Source organism: Anastrepha ludens, chromosome 2 (assembly GCF_028408465.1).
Source record: "Anastrepha ludens isolate Willacy chromosome 2, idAnaLude1.1, whole genome shotgun sequence".
Classification (NCBI taxonomy): domain Eukaryota; kingdom Metazoa; phylum Arthropoda; class Insecta; order Diptera; family Tephritidae; genus Anastrepha; species Anastrepha ludens.
The window spans coordinates 97,816,471-97,832,473 of record NC_071498.1 but is presented as its reverse complement, the minus strand read 5'-3'; the positions used below and the strand labels follow the sequence as shown (position 1 = coordinate 97,832,473).

Sequence of the window (16,003 nt, the reverse complement as noted above, 5' to 3'; positions counted from 1 at the left end):
GTTTGGTGGAAAATCAATTTGCATGAGTAAAAGTGTGAAGTTATCAATTGCCGTTAAGAGAGTCACTCTAAGCACTTATGTACATACATATGTAGGGATGCAGATTCACATGTATTGTATATAATGTGTTTCTTTTAGCTGTATGGGAACTATCGACATTTCTGTTCAGTAAGGTTTCGCAAAACATCATGAATCGTTTAACGCCAGAACAACGCTTCCAAATTGTGGAAATTTACTTTGAAAAAGGATAAAACTATATATATAAAGAAATCTATTTGCGCACTGGCGGCATCATCGGTCCCTATTTCTTTCGAAATTAGAAATGAACTGCGAATTGCGAGCATTATCGAATTGTTTCCTGAATTGTTCCATCGACGACATTTGATTTTAACAAGACGGCGCAACTTGCCATACAGCGCGCTTAACAATCATTGCCATGGCAGCCGGTTCTACGTTACCGGAATGACTCGGGTTTTCCCAACCAAGGGCTGCCGCCCCAGTAAACTAGCCCTGTCTAGTGTAGCGTATCTCATCAATTTTTTTACAATATCCAAACCACCTTTGACGCCATATTGTATTTATTGGAAAAAGTAGTAAAAAATTGGACTGATCGCATGGACCATGTAACTCGTAAGCGCAGCGGACATATGCCGAATATCATTTAAAAATAAATAAATGCCATGAAATTATCTACCAGATTATCTATATATATAAAAATTAAGCCGAAAAAAAGTGTGCAGTTGTCCGGGGTAATCTCAGCAACGCGTGTAAGGAAAACAATGAAAGTTTCACACATTGTTGGTGCTGCTTTGGCAAAGGTTTCTGTGAAGTTTGGTTGGAATCCGATAACGCGTGTGTGTGCGGTGCGTCGGTTAAGTGAGCTTTTTGCCGCACGTATTTTTTGTACCGCACATAGCATTCATTAGAATTGAATACATTTTTCCACGGTGAAGGTTAGTATAATATGCTTATTGATTCCACTCGTCACCAGGTGGCGCTGCCGAAGGCCAAAACGAGGTCCCGGGTAACCCTTCTTCTTCTTCTTAATTGGCGCTATAACCGCTTACGCGATTTTGGCCGAGTTTAACAAAGCGCGCCAGTCGTTTCTTTCTCGTGCTAACCGGCGCCAGTTGGACACACCAAGTGAAGCCAAGTCCTTCTCCACCTGATCTTTCCAACGCAGAGGAGGCCGCCCTCTTCCTCTGCTACCACCAGCTGGTACCGCATCGAATACTTTCAAAGCCGGAGCGTTTGTATCCATTCGGACGACATGACCCAGCCAACGTAGCCGCTGGATCTTTATTCGCTGCGCTATGTCTATGTTGTCGTAAAGCTCATACAGCTCATCGTTCCATCGTCTGCGATATTCGCTGTTGCCAACGTGCAAAGGTCCAAAAATCTTACGCAGAATCTTTCTCTCGAACACTCCAAGCGTCGCTTCATCGGATGTTGTCATCGTCCAAGCTTCTGCGCCATACGTTAGGACGGGCATGATGAGAGTCTTGTAGAGTGTTAGTTTTGTTCGTCGAGAGAGGACTTTACTACTCAATTGCCTACTTAGTCCAAAGTAGCACTTGTTGGCAAGAGAGATTCTACGTTGGATTTCAAGGCTGGCATTGTTACCGGTGTTAATGCTGGTTCCTAAATAGACGAAGTCTTTTACAACCTCAAAATTATAACTGTCAACAGTGACGTGGGTGCCGATACGCGAGTGCGCCGACTGTTTGTTTGAAGACAGGAGGTACTTCGTTTTGTCCTCGTTCACCACCAGACCCATTCGCTTTGCCTCTTTATCCAGTTTGGAGAAGTTTGGTAACCCTAGGATGTGTTTTTACATTGTGCATGTAATGGCACTCGATTAACAGTTAAGAGATTGATGAATAACGTCATTGAAGCAACAATTTTGAATGGAAAATACTCTGGTGAAGACGTTTTAATACCGCGAATAACAATGATACCATCGGATATGCCGTTTGAATTCAAATGCCTTCAATTTCCTATTCGCCTTGCATTCGCGATTACTATTAATAAGTCACAAGGCCAAACTTTATCAATTTGTGGTATTGATTTAGAATACCCAGAGAATTTTTATAAAATACACACAGTATTTTTCGGCTTAATTTAATTAATTCATCTAGATTTTTTTAAAGACGACCAGCGGAACGGGCGGGTTTTCGCTAGTAATAAATAAAAAAAATTATTTAAAAAAATTTTCTGTTTTGTATCATATTTTTAAATTCTCAAGTTCTTACCCGATATAAGAATAACTGCAAGTAGCTACAAATACTCTATTTACTACATTTACTTGCCAATTGACAAATCAAAATGATAGAAACATAGAAACAGACTTCGTGTTTCCCCATAAATGTTTGAGGAATGCGTTAGAATGACTGTCCTGGCTGGAGTAAATTCGAACCAACTGTCGTGGGAACGCTAAAAACTTCGTCTTAGATAGCAGAAGAAATAGCAGTGGCATACCTCCGTGTATTTCTGTATTTCTGCACTGACAAAACCCCGCATAAAAAACCATTTGCCGTTCGGGGACGGCATAAAAATGGGTGTAAGCGCCAATATGGTATATAAATATTCCATACATTTGTGGAACAACATCGAGACGCAAACGCCATAAATAGAAGGAGAAGCTCGGCCCAACACCCACCTGAAGTGTACGCGCCAATTATGTTTTTTTATATACGCCAGAAAATCAGCTAGACTTATATAGAAAGAGTTGTCTACGACGACGCAGGTTTTTAGCCACTTTAAGAGGAGCTTGCGTTCGTTGTGTCTAGCTCCAACCAGCTCGCTTGCAATAACATTAAATGGGTTTGATTGACAATTCTGTTTCTACTTCGCTCAAAGAGAATTCTCACATTGATATCATAAGGAAACTTTTCATTGCCGTTGAGTACCCAACTGCCTTACGCATACATAGTTACAAGCATCATTGTATATTCGCACTAAACAATAAAACTTAATTGACACTAAAACCAAATGGTAATTTTAAACCGGCAACTGGAAATAATAGCTGAAAGGGGAAACATTGAATTGGCAATTTTCAAATGCATGGCATCAACAAAAAGTCAGGTAAACAAAATGTTAAATGGAAAATGCAAATATTTACAATGCATTGTAAATGCGTTATCTGGATTCGTATATACTTACATAGGTATAAGCCATAATTTGTTTACGCATCAAAGCGATCACAGGTCGGTTTGGTTTATTTTTTACATTTCTTTGCCAAAGTCACTCACTGCAGTTGGGTGATGAAGTTCCGATTCAGTGTACAAATAAATATACATGCATACATAAATAAGTACATACTTATATGCTCATACACATTTCTATAAATTGAAAGACCAACCAAGAATACTAGTAGAAGAAAATGACATGTCGTACATGTACACATTCATGTCATTGTCATTATCATCATCATTACAACTGGCAAGCAGCGAGCCAGCCATGCATTGGCCAAAAAACAACGTCGGCTACAATAGACTCCAAGATGTGCTGTGCCTCTGGCAATGCCCTTCGTGCATGCAGCCATCCATTCATCCATCCAACCATCCTTTCAATAGGCAATAAGATAACCATAGAAGATAGACGGCCAGAAATTCTGCGAAAACCAGGAACTACAGGAGATGCATCTTCACAGCACAAGATATATGTATGTATGTGTGTATATATGCATCTGTGCTTTAGACTAACTTTCGCACTAGGCGCCCAACATCAAAGCTAAAAAAATGGTGGTAGAATTTCGGATGTGCGGCACAGAGCAGAGAAAGAGAGAAACAAAAATAGGCAACATTTATCACTGGTGGAGGGAGGAGGAGGAGCAGGGCAAAGGCAAAGGAAAGCAATAATACATGAAAAAAGTCTAAACTGCACGCACGCGCGGTGTCACAGTGCAATGCGTTGAATGCGCTGCATGCTTAGTTGTACTTTTACATGTAACTATGTGTGTATGTATGTATGTATGCGTGTATCTTTTTAGGTTTGTATGCGCCTGGAAATTGTATTATAGTTGGCAATAGAAGCCATTCAAAGTCATCCTTTTTCATACCAGGTATTGCAATTGCAAATTGGAACTAAAATCATTATCTGATGCGGCGCTGACGCGTTGACGATTAACTTGACGAATTGTGATGATGTCGAATGGAATGAAAAGTCAGCGAAACACGACAATTAAAATTGAGAAGAAATGCAGTCACAATACAAAGCAATGCAACACGACAAAGCCACGTTTTAACGATTACGCCAGTGCCAATGGGACGTTAGTGGATACAGACATCTAAACCTTTTGGCTGGCTTGGGAAAGCGTGAAAAACTTTTTAAAACCCAAGGAATCGGGTTAGAAGACCAAACAAAAAACTAGAAAGGAGGGGAAACTAATTCGTATTACAGTGCACACAGTAAGGTAAAGAAGTGTTTCAAGTCGAGGACCTAAAATTGTAAGCTGCTATCAAATGACTGTTGCATTTTTTTGAAAAGCTATCTCAAACTTTTTTCTATCATTTGATATTTCAAGTCTACAGTGATCTTCTAACACGGGTCCAACCGAGGGCCAGACAAACTTAAATCTACTCGACTCTAACAAGTCAAGTTATTTTATGATGAACATGGAGAACTGAACATCTAAATGTCACCTAATTGGTACTAAGTTTTGATAATATACGATAATATCCCTCTGATGATGGCACTACTGGCGCGTGTTTAGTTATTAGCATCTCTTGGAATAACGCACAACAAGTTTCAGCGAGTTCGGTAAATTTTTTTTGTGTTGGCATTCGTTTGAATCGAGGAAGGCGAGTGATTTTCCAACTCGTTTCAAATCCCCCTAATGTCCCGACTTGACTCCATCGGATCCCTCGGACTACTACACAATTTAAAGAAATGACTGGCGGAAAAAAAATTTATTCAAACGAGGCGATGATTGCTGAAACGAATGGCTATTTTCCAGACTTGAAAAACTCCTATTATTCCTACCTGGAGGATATTTACAGATTTGCCAAAGAATCTGGAAAATTCTCACAGGACTAACTATCTCTATCTGTCTCTATTCTTTCCTATCTCTTTCTATGATACTTTTCTCCCTCCCTCCTTGACTATCTACCCTCTTTCCAGAGCTTTAAATACAATGGGCTTTTTAGCCTGAGTGTTTTAGGAGCCACCAAATCTCCTGGTGCTCCTTGGTTGGACCTTTTCAATTCAATTCAAAAAAAACCTACCTTGCCTTATTCGGAAGAAATTGACAAAGTATAACAGCGCTGGACGAAATCTATTAGTCAAAAAGGAGACTATGACGAAAAATAAAGAGGTTTACCCAAAACAATTAAGTAGTTTTTATTTTTGTACGGATTTTTCAAACGACCCTCGTACTTGTAGACCTCGGATGAATATTTTAAAAGGATAAAGCGCAATTTTCAAACGAATAATTTTCAGAAGCTGGGGACAGATTCCCTAGAGATTATATATACATAAAATACCAAGTTGGTTTAGCGCTTCTTCCTTTTCAGACGTCCGGGTTCCACATACAAGGAGCTAAAACATCTCTTATTCATTCACGTCGTAATTATTACAGACGTTACAAACCTTCTGAAGCGGCCACTGTTAACATGTTAACTCCCAGTAAGAACAGTAACAAGTAACGTAACGTCGTGCTTTTCTTACGTTAGATTGGGTTAGGTTGAAATGGATGGAGATAGTAACATTTAACATTGGCTCGATGTATTGCCTATGCAGTATTCATTCCCATAAGATGATGCGAATCCTATTTTGTGTTAAATCAATTTGTTTATAAAGCGTTTTTCGGTAAGAGCGCTTCACCTTTTTTTTTGAATAAAACACAAACGGTTTGACTTTTTTAAATTCGATTTCTTTTGCATGACCACCGCGTGCACGTTTTACGAAGTTCAATCGTTGAACCCAATTTTCGACCACTCTTTTGCATAAATCGGCCGAAATTCCAGCAATTTCGCGTTCAATATTGGCTCTGAGCTCACAAATCGTCGCCGGCTTGTTACTGTAGGCCAATGACTTCACATAACCCCCAAGAAAATAGTCTAGAGGCGTCAAATCACACGAGCGCGGCGGCCATTCGACCGGTCCATTTCTGCAAATAATGCGCTCATCGAACTTACTCTTCAACAAATCAATTGTAGCGTGTGCTGTGTGGCCTGTGGCCCCGTCCTGTTGAAACCACATGTCGTCTAAGTCCATACCATTCAATTGCGGCCAAAAATAATCGTTTATCATGTCGCGGTATCGATTTCCATTCACAGTAACGTGGCGATTGTTCTCGTCAACGAAAAAATAGGGGCCAATTACGTCGCCGGCATGTAAACCGCACCAAACAGTGATTTTTTCGGGATGCAACGGTGCCTCATGAATCACGTGTGGATTGCTTTCTGCCCAGTAACGCATATTTTGCTTGTTGACAAAGCCATTTAGCCAAAAGTGAGCTTCATCCCTGAAGATGATTTTTTGCCCGTAATGCTCTTAAAGTAGCAGCAACAGAACGATTATTTTCATAAAAAATTTGCACGATTTGCAATCGTTGCTCCAGTGTGTAGCGTTCCATGATGAAATGTATACTAATGAAGTTTACAAATGACAAGCGAAAAATAAAAAATATTGCGTCGTTCGCCCTTCCTATCGGAAAAAAGTTGAAGCGCACCTATTGAAAAACGCTGTAGAATGAACTTTGTCCATGCCTTCATTTATAGCTGAGAAATCTTCGTAAGTTTACTTAAGAATAGTTTACAATGCTTTGAAAATATGTTTTCTGGTAAATGCCACATTGTGGTGGATCTGCAACTTCTACAGCAATATTTAATGACACACAAGCTAATTCAACAGTGACCCTAGGTCGCCTTTGTGAGAAAAGATATTTAAATTTTCTTCAAGCAGCGATATTTTCTATTGAACGCCCAGGACGAATGTGTACTGGTGTTTTCATGTCTTAAGTGGAGCCAGTGACTAAAATTTTTCGATTGGCTTTTTTATTCCGGACTGTGTTGAAGAATATATCATCGAAATCATCCATAATATTGTGGATTATATTTTTGTAGATCGATAATTTTTGTAGTCGATTTTAAATATTTTTAAACGGTTAAAAAATACCATCGAACTGTGACATCTGCCAAAACAAAACACACCTTAAAAAGGAAACTATTTAGAACTTGCTATTTTCTTTACAGCTGTTCGTCAAGCCCTGCCAGTGCGGTGTAGTTACCGATCGTCATCGTCTAACTCATCTAATGATAAGGCTACGAAACATGCTGTTCAGACCGGTTAGGTCTAGAGGGAGAAGGGGTTTAAGTAAGTTAGCTAGAGCAAATGGCACCGTGCGGGGTACTTTCACATGCTGGCATATATTGATCTCTTCGTCTGCGATAGGTGATGGTTGAATTCCGATAACGGCATTCGGGGATTGGGAGCTTAGGCAGGTGGCAAGAAACATCTGATGAATGTCGTTTAATGTCTGTCTTTAAACTATCCGATCCAGTAGGGCGCACAGTATAATCCCATTGTTGTAGATTTCGATGTAAATGTTCCTGTTTATAGTTTCCAGGGAGTCTACTTATAGTAATCTATCCTCGCTTGAGGTTATCAAATAACATTAGCCAGCCAACTAATCGGCAACTTGGAATACCGAGAGTTATTCGTTCTCAACTCATTCGGATACATATTACAGGGACGACAATCGATACCTCATTTTAAACGCTATTCTCTTCAGCTCCCAGAATTGGTTGTTGTTGTTGTTGTTGCTGTTGTAACCGCGTAAAACAGTCCATCTATTTTTTTGGGAATGACTGCCACAAAACGGCATTGATTTGATCGTAAGACACCCTGGGGCCAGAATAGCGGTAAATCTATTGTTTGGATGATTATGCTTCAGCTTTAACGATAGCTACTGGAAAGCATTCGCAAAAGGAGGCAGCACTACCGGCAATATCTCGCACACTTGTGAATCGGCTATGGGCCAGCAAAACTATTTGATAACTAAAATTGATAAAAAACAAGTTTAAATGATTTAAGCCAGATTTTATATTCTTACAAATACAACTACTGCTAACAGAAATGTACAGCATATTTTAATTTTGGTGGCAAAGGAAAAACAAAATCGGCATACGTGATATGATTTCAATTTAATTTTTCGAACCAGAGCACAAAAGCAATCATTGAAAAGTTTCTGTATGTTTTAAAATATCATTTACGCCTTGATTTCCTTGGCTAAGTGCATTGTTACGCAGCGCTCACCCAACGGCCCGCAGAAGAGTCAGTCGAGTGGAGTCAAACACATTTTAATAGCTCAAACTGACTAATTAACTACTACATATGTATGAACATATACGGGCAATCACTGGCCGAAGACATCAAGCAACAAATAGTACAAAGTATTCCAAAATATTAAAAAAACAGTTAACAACCTACAAAATTTTAACAAATCATATACAAGCACACAAAAGTATGCTGGCGCAGTCGGTGTTTTAGCTTTCGAAGTGTTGCGGGAATTATGCACCAGTGCGCAGACGTAAACGCAATAACATGTAACAAAAGAAAATAAGTACCAAAAACAAACAGAAAAAATTAAGCACAAATAGAAAAAAAAAACATGTGTAGTATGCATGTGTATGTGTTAAAATGCACATTCAAATGCAGATATTGATTTAGAGATTGAAAAAAGCGTTGCCGCGTTCTCGCCATCCACAAAATGTTTATAATTGCATTAACAAGAGGCGAAGTCTTGCATCTTCAAAGCACGAAATTACGAAAATATTCTTACGAGGTGTGACTATGAAATAAGGAGCATAGCGGTGCTAAAGATGTACATACGTTAGCGACCGCCAGCTGTTTTGCGTGAAGCCGGCAACTGTTAGCAGGAAAATACCTAGACTTAGGTTTAGGCTTAGGCTAAACTCCTACCTATTCCGAATCGACCCGACATACTCAATATATGTCAGCATGTGAAAGTGCCCTCTGGACCGAACCCGTCTGAACAGCATGTTTCCTGGCATTACCTTTAGATGAGTTAGACGATGACGATCGGTGACGATCGGTGACTACACCGCACTGGCAGGGCTTGACGAACAGCTGCAAAGAAAATCCGAAGTTCTAGTTTCTTTTTTTAGCTGTGTTATGTTTTGGGAGATGTCACAGCTCGATGGTATTTTTTTGAACACCGTTTAAAAGTATTTGATATCCACTACAAAAATTATCGATCTACAAAAACTGTAATCCACAATATTATGGATGTTTTCGATGATATATTCCTCAACACAGTCCGGAATAAAAAAGCGAATCGAAAAATTTTAGTCACTGGCTCCAACTAAGGCATGAAGAGTCAAGTGCACATTCGTCCTGGGCGTTTAATTGAAAATATTGCTGTTTGAAGAAAATTTAAGTACACCGTGTGAACCAATTTAGTTTTTATTTCCAAAGCAGGGAAAATTTCGAAGGATTTTAGAACAATCAGCTTGTCATTGTTCTAAAAACTTTGGAACTTTTGATCGAAATTTACATAAAAAGTTGCTAAAATTGTGCTAAATTACACTAAGGGTAGGTCAACCTATACTGCCCTGCACTCAGCTTTCCTGGACATTGAAAGTGCGTTTACTAATGTATTTCCAGAGAAAATACTCTGGGTCCTTTGTATGTTGGAGTTGATGTGTTAATTAGACTACTACTACATAATCTACTAGTTAGCATCTGGCACCGCTCGCACAGTTTTCAGAGGTATTCCTTAAGGAGGTGTTCTTCCTCTTCTGTGGAACCTAGCCGTCAATGAACTGCTTTTGATGCTCGATGGTCGGGACTGTAAATTAAGAGCTTATGCAGATGACATAGTTGTTGTCACATGTGGTAAATATTTTTAAATATTTTTCAACTTTAAGCGATCTAATGCAGACCACTCTACGCCTGCTTTAGCTTATTTCAGGCTGAAATTTTGGCCATTAATGAGACAGCTGTCTGGTTAGGCAAAAATGTGTCTATTGAAGGTGATAGCTATGTAAATTTGTATGAAATCAATATAAAACATTTTACAACGTCAGTTTCGCTGTTTAACAGCCACACCTCGTAAACGTAAATACTCATATACTTGTTTACATAATTATGTGGAGCAGGGCACGGTACGGTTGATCATTAGCCCATTTTCTCTTTTGAGGTTAGATTAGACGAAGCTAACAGTGATTTCCTCTTATTAATTCCCCAAAATATTCTAAACGCATATGATCGAAGGCATCAAATACATTTCAAATCTTTCTCCCGAACAGGTAGATGAAATAAAGTTCTAACTGTTTAAATAAAACACGAAAAGAAAACGAATTATCAGTTCATTTAACAAGGTTAATGATTATCTAATTACTAAAAAATGCTCTCTATCGAATTAGAAAATAAATCTTACAGTTGCTAAAGTATCTAACTTTCACATCTGGGATGTGGTGTAAATGGGGTTCCCGATCTTCTTGCCTTCCTTTGAATTTACAGATAAGTTTGAGTAAGAAAGCGAGGCATAATCACTTTATTTTTATTTGTAATATTTTTGCTAGAAATTAATAATTCATTGAAAACAACGAAAATCCACCTTTTTTTCTTGAGTGTTTTATATTTCTAAACTTAAATAGATAATATCGACTGTCATAGCCGATAGGGTTTGATGCTCGGGATCCAAGACTCACAGTGCATGAAACATCAAATGAAAGACAAGTTTTTCTAATAGCTGTCGGCCCCTCAGCAAGCAATAGTAAACCTTAGAGTGAATTTCTGCCATGAAAAAACTCCTCACAAAAATCATCTGCCATTCGGAGTAGGCGTATAACTGTAAGTACCTCAATTTGTATGAAGCACCATGCATTGGAGTAGCAGCTCGACAAGCATTTAATAAAGAATGTACCCGCCAATTATGCTCATCAAATACACATAACAGGATTTTCTAATGCGAGGGAGCAAAGATTTGCAAACATCAACACCCATTCTTCTAATCAATGATGTTATAAAATTTTTGTTCTAGTTAATAAAAAAATCTAATTATATTCTAGTAAATAAAAAAAATCTACTTTTTCTCCGGCTCAACTAGAGACTATTTCATTAATTTAACGATCTCTTACTGGAAAGCTTGAAAACATGCAGCAAAATATGTAGTTTTAGAATTTTTTGGAATTGCAACGATAAATATCTATTTTTCCGTATATAAAAAAAAACCTTACGACCTAATTCAGACGGGTCAAGGGATGAACTCGTATATATGTACTCTTATATATCTTTTTTTTTTATTTTTATATATTATTCATTAATCACAGTAGTAGTTTCCAACCTGGTTTCAATCTGATACAGTTCAGAAAACATTATTTTTCAATAACTCCAAAGTCAGCATCCATCCATTTCATTTTCGAAAATCTTTTAGAACTTGCCATTTGCGATAAGCACAAGCTGGTGGGGTTTTTTGTTTGTGTATAGCAATTATTACCGGACATATGGAAAATACGTAATTTCGTTTAATTTAATGCAATATTCCTTCAACTAGTTCAAACCTCGTCTATTGCATACTACTGCAAAAGGTCTAGTGGTGAAATAGAAATTTATTTCAATAGTTCATGTACTCAGCATAAATTATTGCGCGCACTGCAAAAATCAGTGTGGAAAATTTATGATTTAGTTTTTCTCCAAAACAATGGTGCACAATTAGCAATGATATTAAAATGTATTTATGAATCTTAATACTTATTTAATACTATATAATACTAATAGATACTAACTACTATACAGATGCACATCGTAGTGAGAAACAGAATGAGCGAAAAGTGTCAGTATAAAAGGATCTATCTGTTAAGAGTAGCCCTTATGAGGCACACAATGATGGACTTGGATGACTTGAAAAATATACAATATGTATGTACATAAGTGAGTATATAAATATATGAGCACTTCTTACGCAGAAAAACATCTAAACCTATATTATTTTATATTTTTAATAAACTCGATTATTTTGAGATTGTGACACTTAATGAGACGGCATTTATAGTTTTTATTTTATTTCACCCGCTGTGGCATTTTAAATATCAGTATTGGCACGCGCCTAAAACTATGCAATATCAGCAGAACTCACAATAATAAAACCAATTTTTTTACCCAACCGCTTTCGATGGTTTTCTTTTTGATTAAGATACCCTTGTTTAGGTAGGTGCGCAGTTCATACCTTCATCGGCGTATGATGAGATTACTTCTTTCATATGTCTATATACCTTCTGCTCAAATATGAACGAGACGTTATTAATAAAACGGTCCGCGGATGACATATGGCAAAAATAAAATTTTCTGTTTTTTGGTAGGACTGTTATAAGCTTACATGGCAAATTTCAGCGTGATATGTCACATAGTTTGTTTTCTGTGCTACTGTAAACAAGTCAAGCTCGAGTGTGTTCTTCGAATTTAACGATGGAAATTCAAGTTGAACAAAGAATTTGTTTGAAATTTTGTTATTCCAACAAAATTTCGGCTTCAGACGCCTTAAAAATGTTGCAGACAACCTATGGGGACTCTGCTCTATCGCGTGCACGTGTTTTCCAGTGGTACAAATCGTTCAAAGAGGGCCGTACAGAGAGCCCAAAAAACCACGCCAAAGTCGCTCAAAAATTAAGGTTATGCTGACTGTTTTTTTCGATTACGAAGGTGTGGTGCACTCGGAGTTCCTTCCGCAAGGCCGATCGGTTAACGCTGAATATTATTTAGACGTTTTAAAGCGTTTGCGCGAGAACATTCGTCTTAAAAGGAAGGAATTGTGGGACAACAAGTCATGGTTCTTGCATCACGATAATGCGCCAGCTCACACATCACGTCTTGTTCGCGATTATTTGAACAAACATAATGTTAATATCGTTCCGCAAGGACCGTATTCGCCTGATATGGCTCCATGTGACTTTTTCCTGTTTCGAAAGCTCAAGTTGCCGCTCCGTGGAAAACATTTTGAGACAATTGAAGTCATAAAAGAGAATTCGAAGAACACACTCGAGCTTGACTTGTTTACAGTAGCACAGAAAACAAACTATGTGACATATCACGCTGAAATTTGCCATGTAAGCTTATAACAGTCCTACCAAAAAACAAAAAATTTATTTTTGCCATATGTCATCCGCGGACCGTTTTATTGATAACGTCTCGTTCATATTTGAGCAGAAGGTATGTACATACATATTCAAATTCATAATGCTCTTTTACTAGTGTTTTTTACGTGGAATACGGCATAAAAATTACCCATAAATGTTTATCGAATGCCGCTGGAGGACAGTCCTTGCCCGGATACAAATCCGAGCCGTTCCAGTAGTGTAGGACCGATTTTCGAGGCTTGCTTTATTTTGAATTATTATCTAATCAAATATCTTATTTAGGTTATTCAACAGATTTATTTTCTTCAAAGTAAATTTCCACAATTTGGAAGCTGTCGTTCTCGCGTTAAACTATTCATAATGACTTGCCAAACCTTACTGAAGAAAAGCGTCAACACAGTTTGCCATTCTCAGCTGTCAAACCATAGTTATTATTGTCGATAGTTCTCATGCAGCTAAAAAGAACACCCGATACACATACTATGTATTATCGGCGCTTAATTCGACTCAAAAAATAGTTATTACTTTATATATATATGTATTTATATATATATGTATTTATATATATATATATATGTATATATATCTAAATGTATATAACTATATTTCTCAATGCACTTTGTTTATGTCATATCACGTGAAATCAAATAACAGCCAGCTAATTGCTGTTGTATACCGCGCATACATTGTATACATACTTTAGCATACACATGCATGCATATACATACGTATGTATGTACATAAGCACATACCACTAAACGCCTGTAGTTGGCTACAATGTTTTTTGTAATTGAAAATTGCAAATTAATGCCTGCCAAACTGCTTAACAAGCTCAAATCTGCGCAACACACGAGTGCCTATGAGCAAAAACAATAGCAACAAACGCATACCAACTAGCACAAGAGTTGATTATAGAGAACCGCCAATTCACATTGGAAATCAAAGTAGTAAAAAAGAGATATAATATAGCAAGCGTGAAATAATTCGCCACGACGAACTCAAGCTAAACTGGAGCTACTTTTTCTGGCTGCACTTTGTTAAGATGTTAGGCAAAAGAAAGAAAGAAGAAAAATAGCTATGGCAATTGCAATAAATGTCAATGCAGCAGCTCGTTCGTTGCACATTTACAATTGCCAAAAATAGTGAAATGGCTAACAAACGACAAACCCAAAACCGCACAACAAATCGGCAACCAACAGTGTGAAAGGTACGCTGAAGCAGCGCTATTGCCTTGAATTCAATGCACTCGTGTATTTGTGGCTCTTAGTGTCGATGTTGCCGAGAGTCAGCAAATAGAAATAAGTAAGCACAAAAGGAGCTTTTTATCGCAGATTAGAGGCAAATGCCCATTTTGCCCGATGGGAGGTCAATAAAAATGGGCAGTTGAGCTTCTTTTTTGGACTTTAACGCGGTCACAATTCTTGCTTTTTTAAACGATATGGTTTGCTTGTTTAGTTTGGTTTTCTATTTTTTTTATTTTTAATTTCTCTACTTTGCTTGTTGTGTCCACATTACGATTTCGGAACATCTTAACGATTTGGCTGGCTTTTTGGCCTGCAGGGTTTTGGTTATTTGGTTGTGAAATGCAAATATAAAGATTCCCACGAAACCTAACGGTTCATGTGTAGGATTTGTTTTATAAATTGTTTTATTTTTATGTATGTTTGCTGGAGTATCAAACAGCAGGAGATGCCGTCTTGGAGAGTAAATTGAGTATTGCGGGAAGTTTTGCTCATGTTTGGCAATAAAGTGAAATTCACATATTCATTTTGATCGCAAGCAATTTATAGCAACACGGATTAGTACACAAGCTTGCAATTTTTTAAATACTAATGAGTATAGCTGTGTATGCTATGTGGCGCTTATTAGAATATGCATAGAGCATTGGTGTACATAAACTCGGGAGCGCTATCAACCCAATTTATTAACTGGAATATTGAATACTGGCACTTACCTTAATTTTTGGTGTGTGGCAAACGTTATAGGAACCCAACATTTCTTCGTCTTCATCCACATCTTTACCAATATTACTTCCGCCTCCACCACGACTTCCACTGCTAACGTCGTAATCGTCAATTACAGCACTATCTTCCACACCATATATAGCTAATGGATTTGATTCCACGGGTGGTGCATATACTTTGTTTGCGCTTGGTGTAGCGTAACTGACGCGTTTGCGATTCGTCTGTGCCAACTCTTTGTCACGCTTTGCCTGAAAGACTTTACGCTCAAATTCGGATAAACTTGCCACTGTTGGCTCGGCACCATTTAGATTTGATATGCTAAATGCCAACCACTGTTCCACGAATTCCGCTGCGTCATCTATATGATAGCTGATGCACAGTTCCAGCGCTGATGAACATCGAAGTAAATAAACAAAAATCAGATCTCAATTTTGCAAAAACATGTGTAGCAATAAGTGTACTTACACTTTGTGATCACATCTTCGCTAGCCTCCACGCCCATCTCTTCGAATTGTTGTTTAATTTCAGCATCCATAATTAAATTAACAAGTTAATGCTCTTTAACTTTGTTAAATGTTATACAAAAACTAAGGAAAGTAACAATAAAAGGCAAGCTTAATAGTTTTGTTTATTTCAATTGTCAAAACATACCAGGATTTCCCGCCAAAAGTGGCAGCTGTTAAAAGACATTTGCTCATTTTATTTTGTCAGCGCCATCTGTATATTGACTAAAGAGTCTGTGTGCAGTGTACAGTACAAGCTAAAATCCCGGTTGATAGAAACAGAGAATGTTAATAAAATGAGAAGCCGCCAAGTTAAATAACTTTTTTTGAGTACTAAATTAAATATTTGTTAAGGGATTTCGGCTTTTCAAGACTTTCATTTAAACAAAAAACAATAAGTTAATCAATTATATATTCGCAGTCGAATAGCCTT

At 37.8% G+C, this 16,003-nt stretch overlaps 1 protein-coding gene across 1 annotated transcript; it reads right to left on the bottom strand.

Moving 5' to 3' along the window:
• Positions 1–15,012: 15,012 nt before the first annotated feature.
• LOC128854871 (DNA polymerase alpha subunit B-like) lies at positions 15,013–15,718 on the bottom strand. Its single transcript, XM_054089317.1, has 2 exons — positions 15,533–15,718; positions 15,013–15,455 (listed from the first exon to the last, which is right to left on the bottom strand). Exons 1-2 carry the CDS (start codon positions 15,600–15,602, stop codon positions 15,028–15,030), a joined length of 498 nt encoding a protein of 165 aa, XP_053945292.1. The 5' UTR covers positions 15,603–15,718; the 3' UTR covers positions 15,013–15,027.
• Positions 15,719–16,003: the final 285 nt, after the last annotated feature.

Excerpts from the sequence above, each read along its gene's own strand:
- LOC128854871 (XM_054089317.1), bottom strand. The coding sequence starts at position 15,602 with ATGGATGCTGAAATTAAACAACAATTCGAAGAGATGGGCGTGGAGGCT. Across the intron at positions 15,456-15,532 it reads CGAAGATGTGATCACAAAGT|CGCTGGAACTGTGCATCAGC; the intron begins GTAAGTACACTT and ends GATGTTCATCAG.